Raw genomic sequence first — 12,994 nt, 5'->3', positions numbered from 1 at the left:
TAATTTTAAGAAGTTTATTCTGAGTCAAAGTCAAACCTTCCAGCCTCACTGTGGTATCTTTATCACCTCGGCTACTTTAAGCTAAAATATAGTGAACAGTATTGGAGGTTAATGAACTGGTTTAACTGGTTTTCTGTCATTCCAGTGCTGTCAGATCTGCAGAGGATGGGACTGGTACAGCACCAGTAAGGGTTCACTCAGGGAGCCTCTGTCCAGACAGTACAGACTCTGGGTCAGCGCCTCGTGGAGAACCAGGCTGCCGTTCTCGTCCGTGTAGCGCAGCTGGAAACCCAAAACCTCCAGAGGCTTCGAGGCCAGAACAGAAGACACGTCGAACACGTCGTAGCCGGAGGACGGCCGCTGGTCCAGGGTCAGCTGTCTCTCCTCCAGGGCGGGACTTTCGATCAGGTTTCCCTGCGAGGCGATGACGCTGTGCAGGGTGACGGTGACGCTGAGGGGACGAGGATGGAGGGTCTTCCTGAACAGGACCAGCTCGGCCCCCAGCATGGAGGGATTCAGGCTGCTGATGTTGAACCAGATCCATCCCTGAGGGGCGTCAGGAGGGCCTGGGGGATCCAAGGAGTGAAAACAGGAACAGGTAAGAATACACGACATTTTAAAGGATCATCTCAGCATTTGTAGACTCTATATTTTTAGGTTTTTAAATGCATGTTTACTACCCATTCATTTCTAGTTGGCAAATTTAATGAGCTGCACACAATCCATCATGATCTATGTTCAGAAAATTACGTCACTGTTCAATCTCAGTGATGCTTCAGTGCATGAACTTTTAATTTTTACAAAATTTCTTGAAGACAAGGTTAGGAATTTTAAATGTTTGCTAAGAAGTAATTGGAAAAAAAAGCAGATACAGATGGGTCAGTATATAATTGTAGGACTTTTTGTATCATAGTTGACATTTTTGCTGTTTTCAATCAACATGGCCGCCTATAACCAAACACCACATGGCATTTTTACAGAAAGATTCTTCTAAATGTTATGCTCTTGTGTTGTTTCTTGATGTATTTTAATGTGAACATTCCTATGCAGTTGACAAATTTTGAGGAATGTTTCCCTTTAATTTCCCGTTTTTATATAAACAGTGGGTTAAATTACAACCTATAACCATCAACTGTAGATAAAAGATGCAGGAATAATTTCAACCTGCATTCTTTCTAACAGCCAGCAGGGGGCGACCCCTTTGTTTACAAGAAGTCTATGAGAAAATGACTTCACTTCTCCTTTGATTTATTACCCCACAAAGCATTTTCCTCATGATTTTATGGTCTTGACTGTGAGTTTCAAGACTTTCTGAACACATCATGATGCTTATTTTATAAATTATGATCCTATTTAGAGGGAAATAGACAATAAAGCGGGGTAAGTTTTAGGGCAGGGCAACAGCCAAATGCCAAATATGAGGTTTCAAAACAGTCGTACCCAAACCATTGGGTTTTATGGGTATGGAAGTTCCACCATCTCTGCTCTATTGTGCATCTTTTAGCTTCTAGTTTTTCTTTCATGGTCCGCAACTTTTTGGCTTTGATTCAGACTTATCAACCTCAAGCTGATCTCAGAGAAAAAAGCTTTTCACTGAGATCAGCTTTAAAGAACCAGATGTTTTGTTTTTTTGTAGCAGTATGTGGAGATCAAATTGGAGCACATGAATACTTGGCATCATGACAGCTTGGTTAGGTTTGGAGAAAACGTCCTGAAATTGTCTTTTTTCTGAGGCGACTACAGGGCAATGCAGCACTGCTAAGGCTAACTAGCTAGTTGTTCTGCTATTCTTCAAGTGCAGTCAAACAGGAAGTTGCAGTATTGCGAGAGAAATGTCTCAGATCCTCACCACCAAAGCTGCGAAAGCTCTGCACCAGCGTTCCATCTGATCTCCCGAAGTCCTGAGCCTCCAGTGAGTCCAGATGCTGGTAAATCCTCCTCATGTATGGATGCGGTTTGGCCTGATGGCTCGCCGACACCTTATTGATATGCAGCATTTCCAGAATAGCTTTGTTGAGCTCCTGGTCGTCCTCTGCATCTCTGCGCTGATCCATCAGCAGCAGGCCGGTGACGGAGCTCACTAAGAGGAAGGCCAGAGTCACGTCAAAAGCTCCCAGACGCTCCACTCGGACCATTCTGACGGGAAATTACTCGTCTTCTGTGTACAGTTCAGTCAAATATCTGCACTTCTGGCCATTCGAGCGTCCACCTGACCAACTGGTGTACCAGTGTGAGCACTAATAGACATGCAGGAACCACAGGGGCTGTCAGGACTTAGTGAAGCGGTCCGGTTCTGGAGCTGAGGAATGTTACTTCCCTTTGACAAACACTTAAGCCTGGAGTGGAACGAGCCACAGGGCTGCTCTGAACAGATGCACCGAGTGGAAAAAGTGCACTGTAACCGGAATAAAACAGAAAAGAATGACACTATAAAGACTGTAGTATCAGTACAATGTGTAATGAACTCATTTTGTTTTTTTGGGGGAAAAGTGGGATTACAAGTCAAAAAGATTTAGATTATTCAGTTGATTTCTTTCTGATATAGTTTCTTGTATCCAGACTGGAGCATGTTCAGGGCAGTTACACGGCCCCAAAATTGGATCCAAAATCGACGTAAATGAAGATGTTTATTGTCATTTCCATATGTAGAATATATTCAAAACTAGATGTTAATTCTCACAGTGCAGTTTCTAACACAAGAATGCACACAATGAAACAAATACACAAAAAAATATGTCATGAAAATGTACAATTTGTAGCAATCATAAACCATAGTGTCCCAACTGGTGTGAGAACTGTGAAATTAAAGCATGAAAATAAAACTGTATATTATAGTATACAGTGTTCTTTCTATAATAATACTGTACAGTATTGTATACAGTATTATTTTTATGCTTTTATAATAATCATAAGATATAGTATTAAGCATAGAAACCATTCTCTATATAATAGTGTAAATGCCACAAGAATATCAACAAAATACCATCAAGCTTGCAACCTCTTTGTACTTAAGTTTAAAGAAATATGCTCAAAGCTTTTTAATGCTGTACCAGATATCCACGCCAAAATAAAAGTCAACAAAATCCAACAATTTAGAAAATTGACAATGACTTAAATATAATTTCTCAGAGTTTCTTCGACTATTTCTACTAATATTTGGTTCATTTAAATGTCTGTTCATGTGACTTTTTATCTTTTCTTTTTAGAGTTCAGTGTAAGTAGTCTTTTCTGTCGACTCCACTGCTGTCCAGGGCGTGTAATCTATTATAAAATACATGATTTTCCCCCTTTCAGGTGCTTCCTTACATTAGTGCAGCAAGTCTTTTATCTGTGCCCACTTCTGCTCAGTAATAACAAACCACCAGGCACTTTGGACGAGACTTTGATCTCACACTCCGCTGTTTGTCTTTAGGTTTTTCCGCTCCGATTACCGATCCCACAGCAGCGACAAGAGGAGGAAGGCGTCCTCGGTCAGATCTTCCTGCCTCTGTCCTCCCCCCCGTTGTCTCATCTCTCGGGGTGGAGTTTGTTACCACGAAGCGAGCCAGATTCTGTCAATGAGGTAGTTGCTGCTGAAAGCAAGAAGACGGCGGACAGGTAAGGGAGAAGAAAGGGAAGATGTTCAGGTAGGAACATGTCTAAATGCATGTGCTGAGCTTTCCTTTTATTGTTGTGGAACATGATGAAATGTTTGCTTGGGTTCCTCATTTTGTGGGAATATTCTTTCACTGCATCGCCAAATACATCAGCATCTAAAGGATCAAGGTCAGAATGAACTAATAACAAGTAATGTAGATCATGTTGACTATAATCTTGTTTCCAGGTGTTAAAACCCACCTACCATCATCTGTAATGGTGCATTTATTGTGAAAATGCCCAACTTTCTCTCCTCTTTCTCACAGTTTTTGAGCTTTATAAATGCTTTTCTGTTGCTTTCTTCGCTCCTGGATGTTGGCCAAGCGTTGTGTTTCCTGCAGAATTCCTCCTTTTCCTCCTTTTTGCTCGTCCCCTCTTTGAAAATTGCAGCCTGCTAAGGACCCTGTCATTATTAAGATTAGAAGATGCTGTGCGTGGATGTAACAGGCATTCCCAGCTGTGGAGCTCGTTACGTGACACATCGCATTCCCTCGCAGCAGCTGCATGTTTTTGGAGGTCCGGCGCTGGTTGGTTTGTGATTTTGGAAACACAGAAAGAAGGAAGGGTTTGGAATATAGCGAGCACAGAATTATGAGATGCTATCTGACCTTCGTGGCCTTTGAAGAACATTACATGTTTGCGGTGTGTTATCTTTGTGAGGAGGCCCGTAAACAGACAGAAAGCACGTGTTCTGTTTTTACCACCCAACATTTGTCCTGAAAGACAGATGTTTAAAAAAGATCACAAATAATCAGCTCCTCTAAATCAGTTTCCCTTTGAAATAGACCATTAAAGGGGTTCTCCAGTTAGCTTTCCACTGCAGGAACATTTGGTTATTTTAAAGTGATTGGACCACAAGAACACCCCGAAAGAACCTCTTTCAAGGTCTTATTGTGGGAGAAAAGGCACCTATTTAAGGTTAGGTACTTCTGATTGGCCATTGGTAAGTTGGTCTCAACACTGATTGGTTCAAATTTAGAGAAGACAAACAGAATGTAACCCAATTCTTAGATTTTGAGAAAAACAGATTAAAAGTTTTGTGCTTTCAAGAATGGTAGCCACTGTCACGCTATATTTGGTTTATTGGTTTGACCACTCTGCTTCTAATCCCCCCAACAATGATTGGTTAAACTCTGAGAGGCCATTTTCCCGACTTCTCAAGGTCTTCTCGCTACCATCACCGTCATCAATTTGCTGTCCAGGCGAACACAAAAAATTCCATCCTCTAATTCCTACATAGAATTAGAGTTACAGCCAGCAACTACTACAAAGCTCTTGGATCCTCCAATGGAAACAGAAAGACCAAAAAGTCTGATTACTCTGTATTTTCAGTAGACGTTGGTGCCACCTCATACCGGCCCCAAAGTTCTTGCAATGGCAAGCAGAGAAACTAACTTTTGAGAAGAAAAACAGCATTTATTCTGTTCCAAATGGGAAGTTAAATTCATAAGCAGTAATTAAAGCGCACCCTTCAATTCAGTATACAAAAGGGTGTTTTGCTACCACACACTTCAGATGAGTGTCCATGAAGATCAAGCATCTTCCACCGTTTCTTTATGGCTGCTGATGTCGTCACTCCTGTTCATTTAAAGACATTCAATTATATTTTATTTATATAGCAGCAATTCACAACATGTCATCTCATAGCGTTTAACACAGTAAAGAGAAGAAAGTTTGAATTTTAAACGGAGAACCCAACAATCCAAAGTTTCTTTCAGCAATAGTGGAAAGGAACATCTTTGGCAGAACCAGGCTCAGGGAAGGCAGCCATCTGCCTCGACCAGTTGGGGCGAAGTTGGGGATAGCAGATGGTAGACTGAGAAAAACAACAAAAGAATTGAACATTTTAGACATCGGTGAGGCCCAACTGAGCAAGACTCATCACCCCAGTAACCAAGAAGGAAGATGGATGGATGGATGGATGGATGGATGGATAGATGGATGGATGGATGGATGGATGGATGGATATAGATACTTTGACTGCCGATAACTGTATGATAAGTCAGACAGAAATGACGAGTTACTCTAGTCTAACCTGCATACAGTGGTGACATGTTCCAGGTATGTTGCCGGCTAGCCATGTTGCATTGGCTAATTAATCTAGCTTTCAGATGTTTAGCTTGCTAACCGTACTGTATGGTCTGTTTTGGACTCCCCCACTCTTGTCTTACCATTAGGATCAGTAGATGTTTGCGCTGTAAATTCCCACGTCAAACGCCACCAAAGATGCACTTGACTGAGAGGATTTGCGCTGATGGATCCACTGACTTTAGCTAATCCGCTGAAATGAATTCATTTGGCTCAGAAGGGTCGCCGTCTAGATGCCGGTGTTGTCCAGAGCAAAGAATAATAAGGGGTCTAAGTCATATAGATGGAGTGACGGTATGAATATACCATCCAGTACTGGGGTTTTGTTTGGATTAGGGAGTGCATGTTGCGCAGTAAATGCAGTCTGTCATTAGCACTGCTGGCTTCAACACGCTGCAGATGCTCCTGATTGACGTGTCGGCGGAGAAAACAACTCACTCCTGACATGTGAGGTTAATTCAAGGTGAGGTCGATGGTCCGTATTTGTCTTCACTTCATTCTCGACATGACAGGAAATAAGCTGCTTGTTGTTGAGGTGTTGTGTAGCGACTGTAACGTGAGGCTCTGCCCAAACAGGAAAAAGGATCAACTACAAACGAGGCCGGGACCCTCTGAGTGCTCCGGGCAGCTTAACATCAGGACCTTTCCCAGCACTCCCAGCTGCTGCCTCCTGCCGGGCCTCACATCAGCCAGATTTTCAACATCACTGAGGCCCTTGTCTTGTAACTGAGAGTAAATATCAACAATACTCAGGGACACAGTGCTGGGTTTAGTGTTATCTGTTGAAATGTTATCTGCTCTCTGTTCTGGTTTGCAGTCGGACTTTGTTTTCTCAGCATTTGACATGCAGTGCTAATGTTGGGTGATTAGCTCTGGCTCATTGTTTTAGTTCATCCCAAAGGTGTTGGATGAGACTCCAGTCGGGTTCGTCTTAGACACCAAACTGGGAACAATTGCTTCTTTCTGGGGTTGGATTTGTATCAAGAGAAGAAAGAAGACCACTTGAAGCTAAAGTACCCCTGTATGCTGCTTTATAGTCCTCTTTTATTGAAACTGTTGGGTCAGAACCAGGGAAAACAAACATAAAACAAACTAAGCGGACAAGATATCGATTTACTTGTGGCCTTGTGGTGTAGATCTACTGTTAACGTGTAAAATACTTAAAATATGCATCTCATTTTGATGTTGTTGCTGCAATGGTTGTCATTTTTTGGTTTATTTTTCAAAACTGTAAAGTCGGTGGCCTCATTTCCTCTCAATCAAAACATTAAATGGATCCCCCAGCTAGAAAGTAAACATGGAAGTATGAGGAAGGAAATTTATTTTGGAGGTTTGCTGTGACCTCAAGGATGCAAAGTGTTATTTTGGGCTTTTTTTAAATGAGAAACAAATGCAAACAGAGACTGCACAGGACACTTTCAAGAGAAATCAGTGCACTTAAAACAACATTCTTATTAATTAATGCTACTCAAACGATTACAGTACACAAAAGGCTTTTATTTGCATCAATCAATGTTATTTTTATTAACAGTTAATCAAGAAATAAAGTGAACTCAGATGCTAAACCTTAAAAATGTCAGCTTTTTGTGGAACTATGTTAATTAACACAGATTTTACAGGCAATTCAATAAGATATGTAACCTTACAAGTAAATTTTAATCATGACAATACAATGATGGTTTTCCTCAGACGCAAAGGATGGGCTCTGTTGGGTTGTGACCGTCTTTGAACACGATCTGTTCTCGGCTCTCTAAACACAAGCATTGTTCGCGAGGACAGGCTTTAACATGTTCCCCAATGCAGCGGCTGATTATAAGGTGCTTTCTGTGTGAGGTCTGGGGTACGTGTCCCAGGCAAGTGTTGAAGGAATGCGGTGGGATGACATCTGAAGCCTGCTTTCAGGCACAAAACAGCTCCGACACACATCCTCAGTGGGATGTCGGCTGAGATAAGATGAATCAGTGCAGAGGAAGAGGGAAACGTACGTACGTTATAATAATTCAAAGCACCCTCAGGCTGTGTTAGGTAATCTTATGGGAAGTTTGTCCCCATAATTGCAGTACGAGCGGTCAGAAAGGCCCATGTTGGGGGCGACTCTGTTTAGAAGTCAGAGGTCACTGACAAACATTGTTTTTAACCCCAGGGTAAGGCCTGTATTTGCTCATAATGAACATATTTCCTGCAAATAGTGGAACATGCCTGGAGCTGGCTAATAACTCAGATTATTGCTGCTCTCTTCTAACTACAAAAACAACAACGTGAGGTTCCGGTTGCTGTAAAGCACCAGTGTTGGTCTATTTCTGTGTAGGGGGGAGCGTTTACTGCTGCTTGTTCATGTTTCTGCATGCAGACCTGGCTGAGCTGTGTCATTAAGATTGTTTCTTGTCGTATTTGCTGCTTGTTCTGAAACTGTGAAGTTGTAATGGAAGTGATGATGGAGGTGTTTTTTTACAGGCGAACATACGCAAGATCAAAACTGTTATTACGTTGAACACTACTCGCCCCTAACCCTAATTCTTCTATATGTTTGATTTAAATGATCCCTTGTTGGAATTGGGGGAAATCATGAGGTAGGATTGTAATTTTTGAAGAACAAAAATAAAGCATCCTTCCTGATCAGTGGAAGATTGAAATGTTTTTTGTTTTTTTTCTAAAGGAGATCATGGATGGAGAGTAGCGACATTTTTTTCATTTCCTTCACAGCTTTTGTGCGATCATGTAAAACTTCATCCACCTGCAGCTGAACCATGATGCTGAAGGAGAGCTTCATCTGAAGAGGAAAGGCGTCCTTTGGTTGACTGAAGTGTGTTCCTGAAAGCTTTCCTGTGGATCCGGACCCTCAGAGACCCGGCAGGACATCGGCTTGCGACCGTCAGCGATGGGTTCGTCGGGCCAAAGCTCGGCCTGGAAGCTGCTTCCAGTGATCCTGCTGGGAATGACCTGCTCCTCGCAAGGCTCCCTGGTGAAGGTCAACAAGGGTTTAAAGGTGAAACGGGGTCAGCAGGCCTTCCTCCAGGAGGGCGACCTGCAGTTCCATATCCCCCAACAGAAGGACGCATGCAAGGTGGAGGTGGTGCTGAATGAGCCCATAACTCAACGGGTGGGAAAGCTTCTGCCTCAGGTAATGGAAAAATCCCCCTCACAATAAGAAAACAAAACCCTGAATGTTCCAGACAATTTACCGTGAGCAGTCAAACAAAGTTGTACAGTTGTACAACCACAGGATGTATCATAGCATTGGGGTAATGACGAGTGCTTCTTCAACTTTCTGGTGTATTCTGTTATTTCCCTGCAGCTCTTTTACAGCTGTGCAGGATAGGAAATGGAATTCTGGCACATAAAATCTATCAAAAAAAAAAAAAAACTGGCACAGTGAGTTTATCATTTGAAAGATCTACAGTTAAAGAAGGCAAACGAAACTACTGTTGTGAGTGAGCGACCGTTTCTGTAAAATGTAAATGTAGAAGTCCAACTTCTTTTGGATCCTTGTGGAGAGTTTAATCTCAGAGTTTGTAAAGCTGTAGAGTTTTTAGAGTCACATGGATTGTTCTGACATTTAATAACAGAGTCCTGAAATAAAATTGCAGTTGTGGATTTCTGTCGTTTAGTCTGGACTAAACAAATAACAGCAGCATAAATCTCAAACGTCTTCATGAGGAGTCTGGATTGAGGTTTCTCCCTTGATAATGATCAAAACATGAAATTTAGGTTGGTTTAAAGGACTATTCCACCTGAAATCTTTGAATCATTCCACCTTAAATCCCTAGACTTGCACCTAAAATGTTGGTTTAACCGAGTATTCCATCCATTTACCCCCCTGTGCCCCCCCCCCCCCCCCCACTAAAATTTATCTGGATCCGCCCCTGCAAATGACACTCCACAGTTTTGACAGTTTAATTTTAAATGTTTAAAGAGCAACAGCTGATTACAGACATCTAAGTCCTGTGAGAGAAAGCTTTATTAATGTGGAAACCATGATGAGTGCATACAGATTATTAAACCCCAACACATTTACATTATGACTGTTATTTATGTTGCTGATGTTGCTGTGGACAGAAATAAGGTCAGGCACTTAAATCTGCAGTTTGTCCACTGCTTCCCTCAGTTTAATAATCTGTTCACACGGACTTTTAATGCTTTTTTCCTGCTATATAAATTCTAGAGGGTAAATTAAAGAAATATCTTCTTTGGGAACCTCCATTTTTTTTGTACACTGTAAACAAAAAGCATGGTGGCATGATGTTGTTGTCAACTTTCCACCGTTGTTGTGGTGACTTCCTGCCTCCACTGGTCACGTGTTGAGCTGCATCTCACCAATATGTCACCAACCAATGCTTCAAGGACATTTAAAGGATTGGTAATGCACAGATGGAGTGGACAAAAATCCATTTATACCATGCTAATGTGTGGTTCTATGATGCTTTTGGTCCTATGTGTTGCTAGATTTACGCTATGCCATTTACGTTCATTGTAATAATGGACGTTTTGTTGACTTATGAAGAATTCAGAGGTTAGCATTGACTTTATTTTGGATTTAACCACAGTCAATACCTCTACCTGACCTTAACAGCTTTCTTTAAGTGTAGTTCCTTACTACATTTAGCATGATATTAGCTTGAGTTTACATTAAAACTACAGTAGATGTGAGTCTGTCTTCATCCTGTAAAAGCCATCACACCGAGAACAGAGAGCTATTTTGGGGAAGAGGAGTTGGAGGAACATCTCTGCATTCTCCCTTTGTTTTCTGGGCAGACAGGCCGTCTCCTCGCTAATGACTCAGCGTTGACAAATGCAGTCAACTGCCGCATGTCCAAAACAGGTCTTTTTCTGCTGAGAAAGGGTTACATTTGAATGCTTAGGAGAAAACTTTGAACGCTGAACGAGATCTGATGAGTGCACATCATTTCAAACAGTTTATTTACTTGGTTTTGTGAGTGGAAGTCAATTGTTTGCTTGAATGTGGGAAAATGTCTTTCATGTTCAGCCAACTCACAATGCATTGACTTAAAAAAGCACAGATTTTGGTACCAATTAATCGTCATTAATTATTTGTATGCTCACCACTGTCTTTATTTTGTCAATAATAAGCACAAAACTACATTATTCTACCATCTTCAGTTCCTAATTTGATTCAATTCTCTTTTATTTACATAAAACCCATTCACAACATGACCTTACAATTTTAAATAAAAAGAAGAAACCCAACAAATCTAAACAATTCCTTTTGAGAAAGATCTTTAGCAGTAGTGGGAAGAAAAAGCATCCCTTTAATTGGAAGGAAGATTTGGCAGAACCAGGCTCAGGAAGGGTGGCCATCTGCCTCGACTGGTCGGGGTGAGGGTCAAAGAGAGAGAGGAAAATATAGCATATATAGATTTTCATTCATAATCCTGATTTTATATTGCATACAAAAATTAGAATAGAAGCTCATGGCTTATTTTGCATTTACTCAGGATGTCTTCAATCACAGCTAACGCCCCAAGCATAAAACACATTGTTCTTTTTCCAAATATAAAGTTTAATTAAAGAAATATGCATTGCTTCTTAGTTGGTTTAACTGAAACTGTTTGTTGCTCGACCCTTGTTGGGCCTACTATGAGCAGTTTCACATAGGGGCTAATGTTAGCTAAGGTTAGCCAATTTGCTTTTTAGCTACATTTGTTTGTGCTTCTGTTATACTATATTGTATCAGGCATCATTTTTATTATCTCTATTACTGTCAGGCCATTCTCCATATGTCTGACTCACTCGTTATTCTCGATAATACAGTTTGTCTCTTTGACTCTTCAGGTATTTGACTGCCATTATCTAACTGATGAGGTGAAGTACGTCCACAATGGCTGCCCGTTTTTAAAGGAGGACACCGTCAAGCTTCGTTTATACAGGTACAGCACCAAATCTGTCAGAATTCATTTTATTTAAATGTAAGGTTATGAGACAACATTCTCTGCTCTGACGTTTGGGTAAAGTTCAGGATGTGACCTTAACTCTTGAGTCTTTTCTGTTGTAGTGACTGTTCTATTTTTGAGCAGGTTCACAGAGACGGAGACGTACATGGAGATGTTTTCTCTCCATGTGGACATTTTGGAACCTGAATGCAACATCATTCAACTGGGGCCCAAGTCCTTAGAGGTCCCAGAATTCTACGGCCTCTCCGACGCTGTTGACGGCAACGTGGTGTCCTTCCACTACGAGAGGAAGTCGAGTCTTGAGTGTAGCGTTCACCTCAGCAGCCATAACTCCCACCTGCCGGCCCACGGACAACTGGTCACCGGAGAGCCAGAGAAAGCCACCAAGAGAGGGGACGAGCCGGAGAGCTTCATTCATCTCCGCCAGCAGCTAGGTAACCAATGAACCGCCTGTAAATCAGGAATTCTGAGCTGATCCACAAACTAATAGTTTCTAAAGAGGCAGAAAGGCTTATTTTATTACAAAAACTGATTTCAAAATCATGGTTGTATCATTGTTCAGATAATAAAGCCAGAGCCATGTGTAAATCAGAAGATTGCCTGAAGGGTCTGAAGCTAGTAAAGTTCACCAAAATCCCCTGCGATGACTTCCTGGTGATGGGTCTAAGGTATCAGCATATAGACCCGCCGTCTCCAGACGTAGACTACATTGCAATTAGACTGGACCTCAAGGACACCAGGAGTGGCAGCATTTATAAGGTAACTAGGCAGCTGAATCATGTCCTATGTGGATATGTGCCAATCTGAGGTATACCAAAAGATTGAATCAATATGTACTTTTGGATTTAACAATGTTTCAAAGTTCTAGATTTAAACTGCCAGTGCGTCAATTCTTATACAAAAATGCTAACTGGGAACTTTCTTTTGTCTAATTTTATGGCCTTTATGCTTCATATAAAGATTAGATTATCTTCTGGTCTTAGTTTGGTGCCAATAAAACTCCTCAAATATACTGTGCTGTAGTCTGAACAGGTCTGGATTCCAGTTCAGATCGTCGGTGCGATGCCCAACCAGCCTCCCAAACCATCCTTCATGTCCATGTTTATCCTGGAAGTAGACCAGTTCATCCTCACCCCACTCTCCACCGCTACACTAGACGCTGAAGATGAGGAAACTCCCAAACAGCTTTTGGTTTTCAACATCACCAAACCCCCTGCCGACGGCTTCATCACCCATCTGTCCGATCACACTCGTCCCGTCTTCTCTTTTACCTGGCTTGATCTCAATGACATGCTCATTGGGTACCAACCTCCGAACTCCTCGCATACCCAACGTAGGAATTATGAGGTACTCCGTCCCTT

The 12,994-nt window shown here is 41.7% G+C and overlaps 2 protein-coding genes across 8 annotated transcripts in view; one reads left to right on the top strand and one right to left on the bottom strand.

The window, feature by feature from the left end:
- Positions 1-2,322, bottom strand: LOC110957453 (uncharacterized). Its single transcript, XM_022203496.2, has 2 exons — positions 1,850-2,322; positions 1-566 (listed from the first exon to the last, which is right to left on the bottom strand). The coding sequence occupies exons 1-2, from the start codon at positions 2,133-2,135 to the stop codon at positions 151-153; spliced, it is 702 nt and encodes a 233-aa protein (XP_022059188.1). The 5' UTR covers positions 2,136-2,322; the 3' UTR covers positions 1-150.
- The window catches only part of frem1a (Fras1 related extracellular matrix 1a), a 31,351-nt gene continuing 18,813 nt past the window's right edge, over positions 457-12,994 (top strand). For 2 of the 7 annotated variants that reach the window (XR_007939654.1, XM_051943638.1), the window contains exons 1-7: positions 457-598; positions 3,413-3,626; positions 8,428-8,845; positions 11,515-11,609; positions 11,757-12,067; positions 12,196-12,392; positions 12,657-12,980. Coding sequence is in view for 5 of the 7 variants with exons in the window: in XM_051943638.1 (XP_051799598.1) it covers positions 8,603-8,845; positions 11,515-11,609; positions 11,757-12,067; positions 12,196-12,392; positions 12,657-12,980 (1,170 nt within the window). In the remaining 2 variants the exon portion in view is untranslated. The remainder of the gene's footprint in view (positions 599-3,412; positions 3,627-8,427; positions 8,846-11,514; positions 11,610-11,756; positions 12,068-12,195; positions 12,393-12,656; positions 12,981-12,994) is intronic. The other 5 variants (XM_051943636.1, XM_022203474.2, XR_007939655.1 and 2 more) reach the window with 4 other exon arrangements.

The sequence above is a fragment of the Acanthochromis polyacanthus genome, chromosome 23, assembly GCF_021347895.1.
Source record: "Acanthochromis polyacanthus isolate Apoly-LR-REF ecotype Palm Island chromosome 23, KAUST_Apoly_ChrSc, whole genome shotgun sequence".
Classification (NCBI taxonomy): domain Eukaryota; kingdom Metazoa; phylum Chordata; class Actinopteri; family Pomacentridae; genus Acanthochromis; species Acanthochromis polyacanthus.
Note: the sequence above shows the minus strand (reverse complement) of the source record. Positions and strands in the feature narration are given on the sequence as shown.

What these genes read in the sequence shown, in the direction of transcription:
- LOC110957453 (XM_022203496.2), bottom strand. Translation starts at nt 2,135, where the DNA reads ATGGTCCGAGTGGAGCGTCTGGGAGCTTTTGACGTGACTCTGGCCTTC. An exon ending in GAGCTTTCGCAGCTTTGGTG is followed by an intron (nt 567 to 1,849) that starts GTGAGGATCTGA and finishes TGGATCCCCCAG; the next exon opens with GCCCTCCTGACGCCCCTCAG.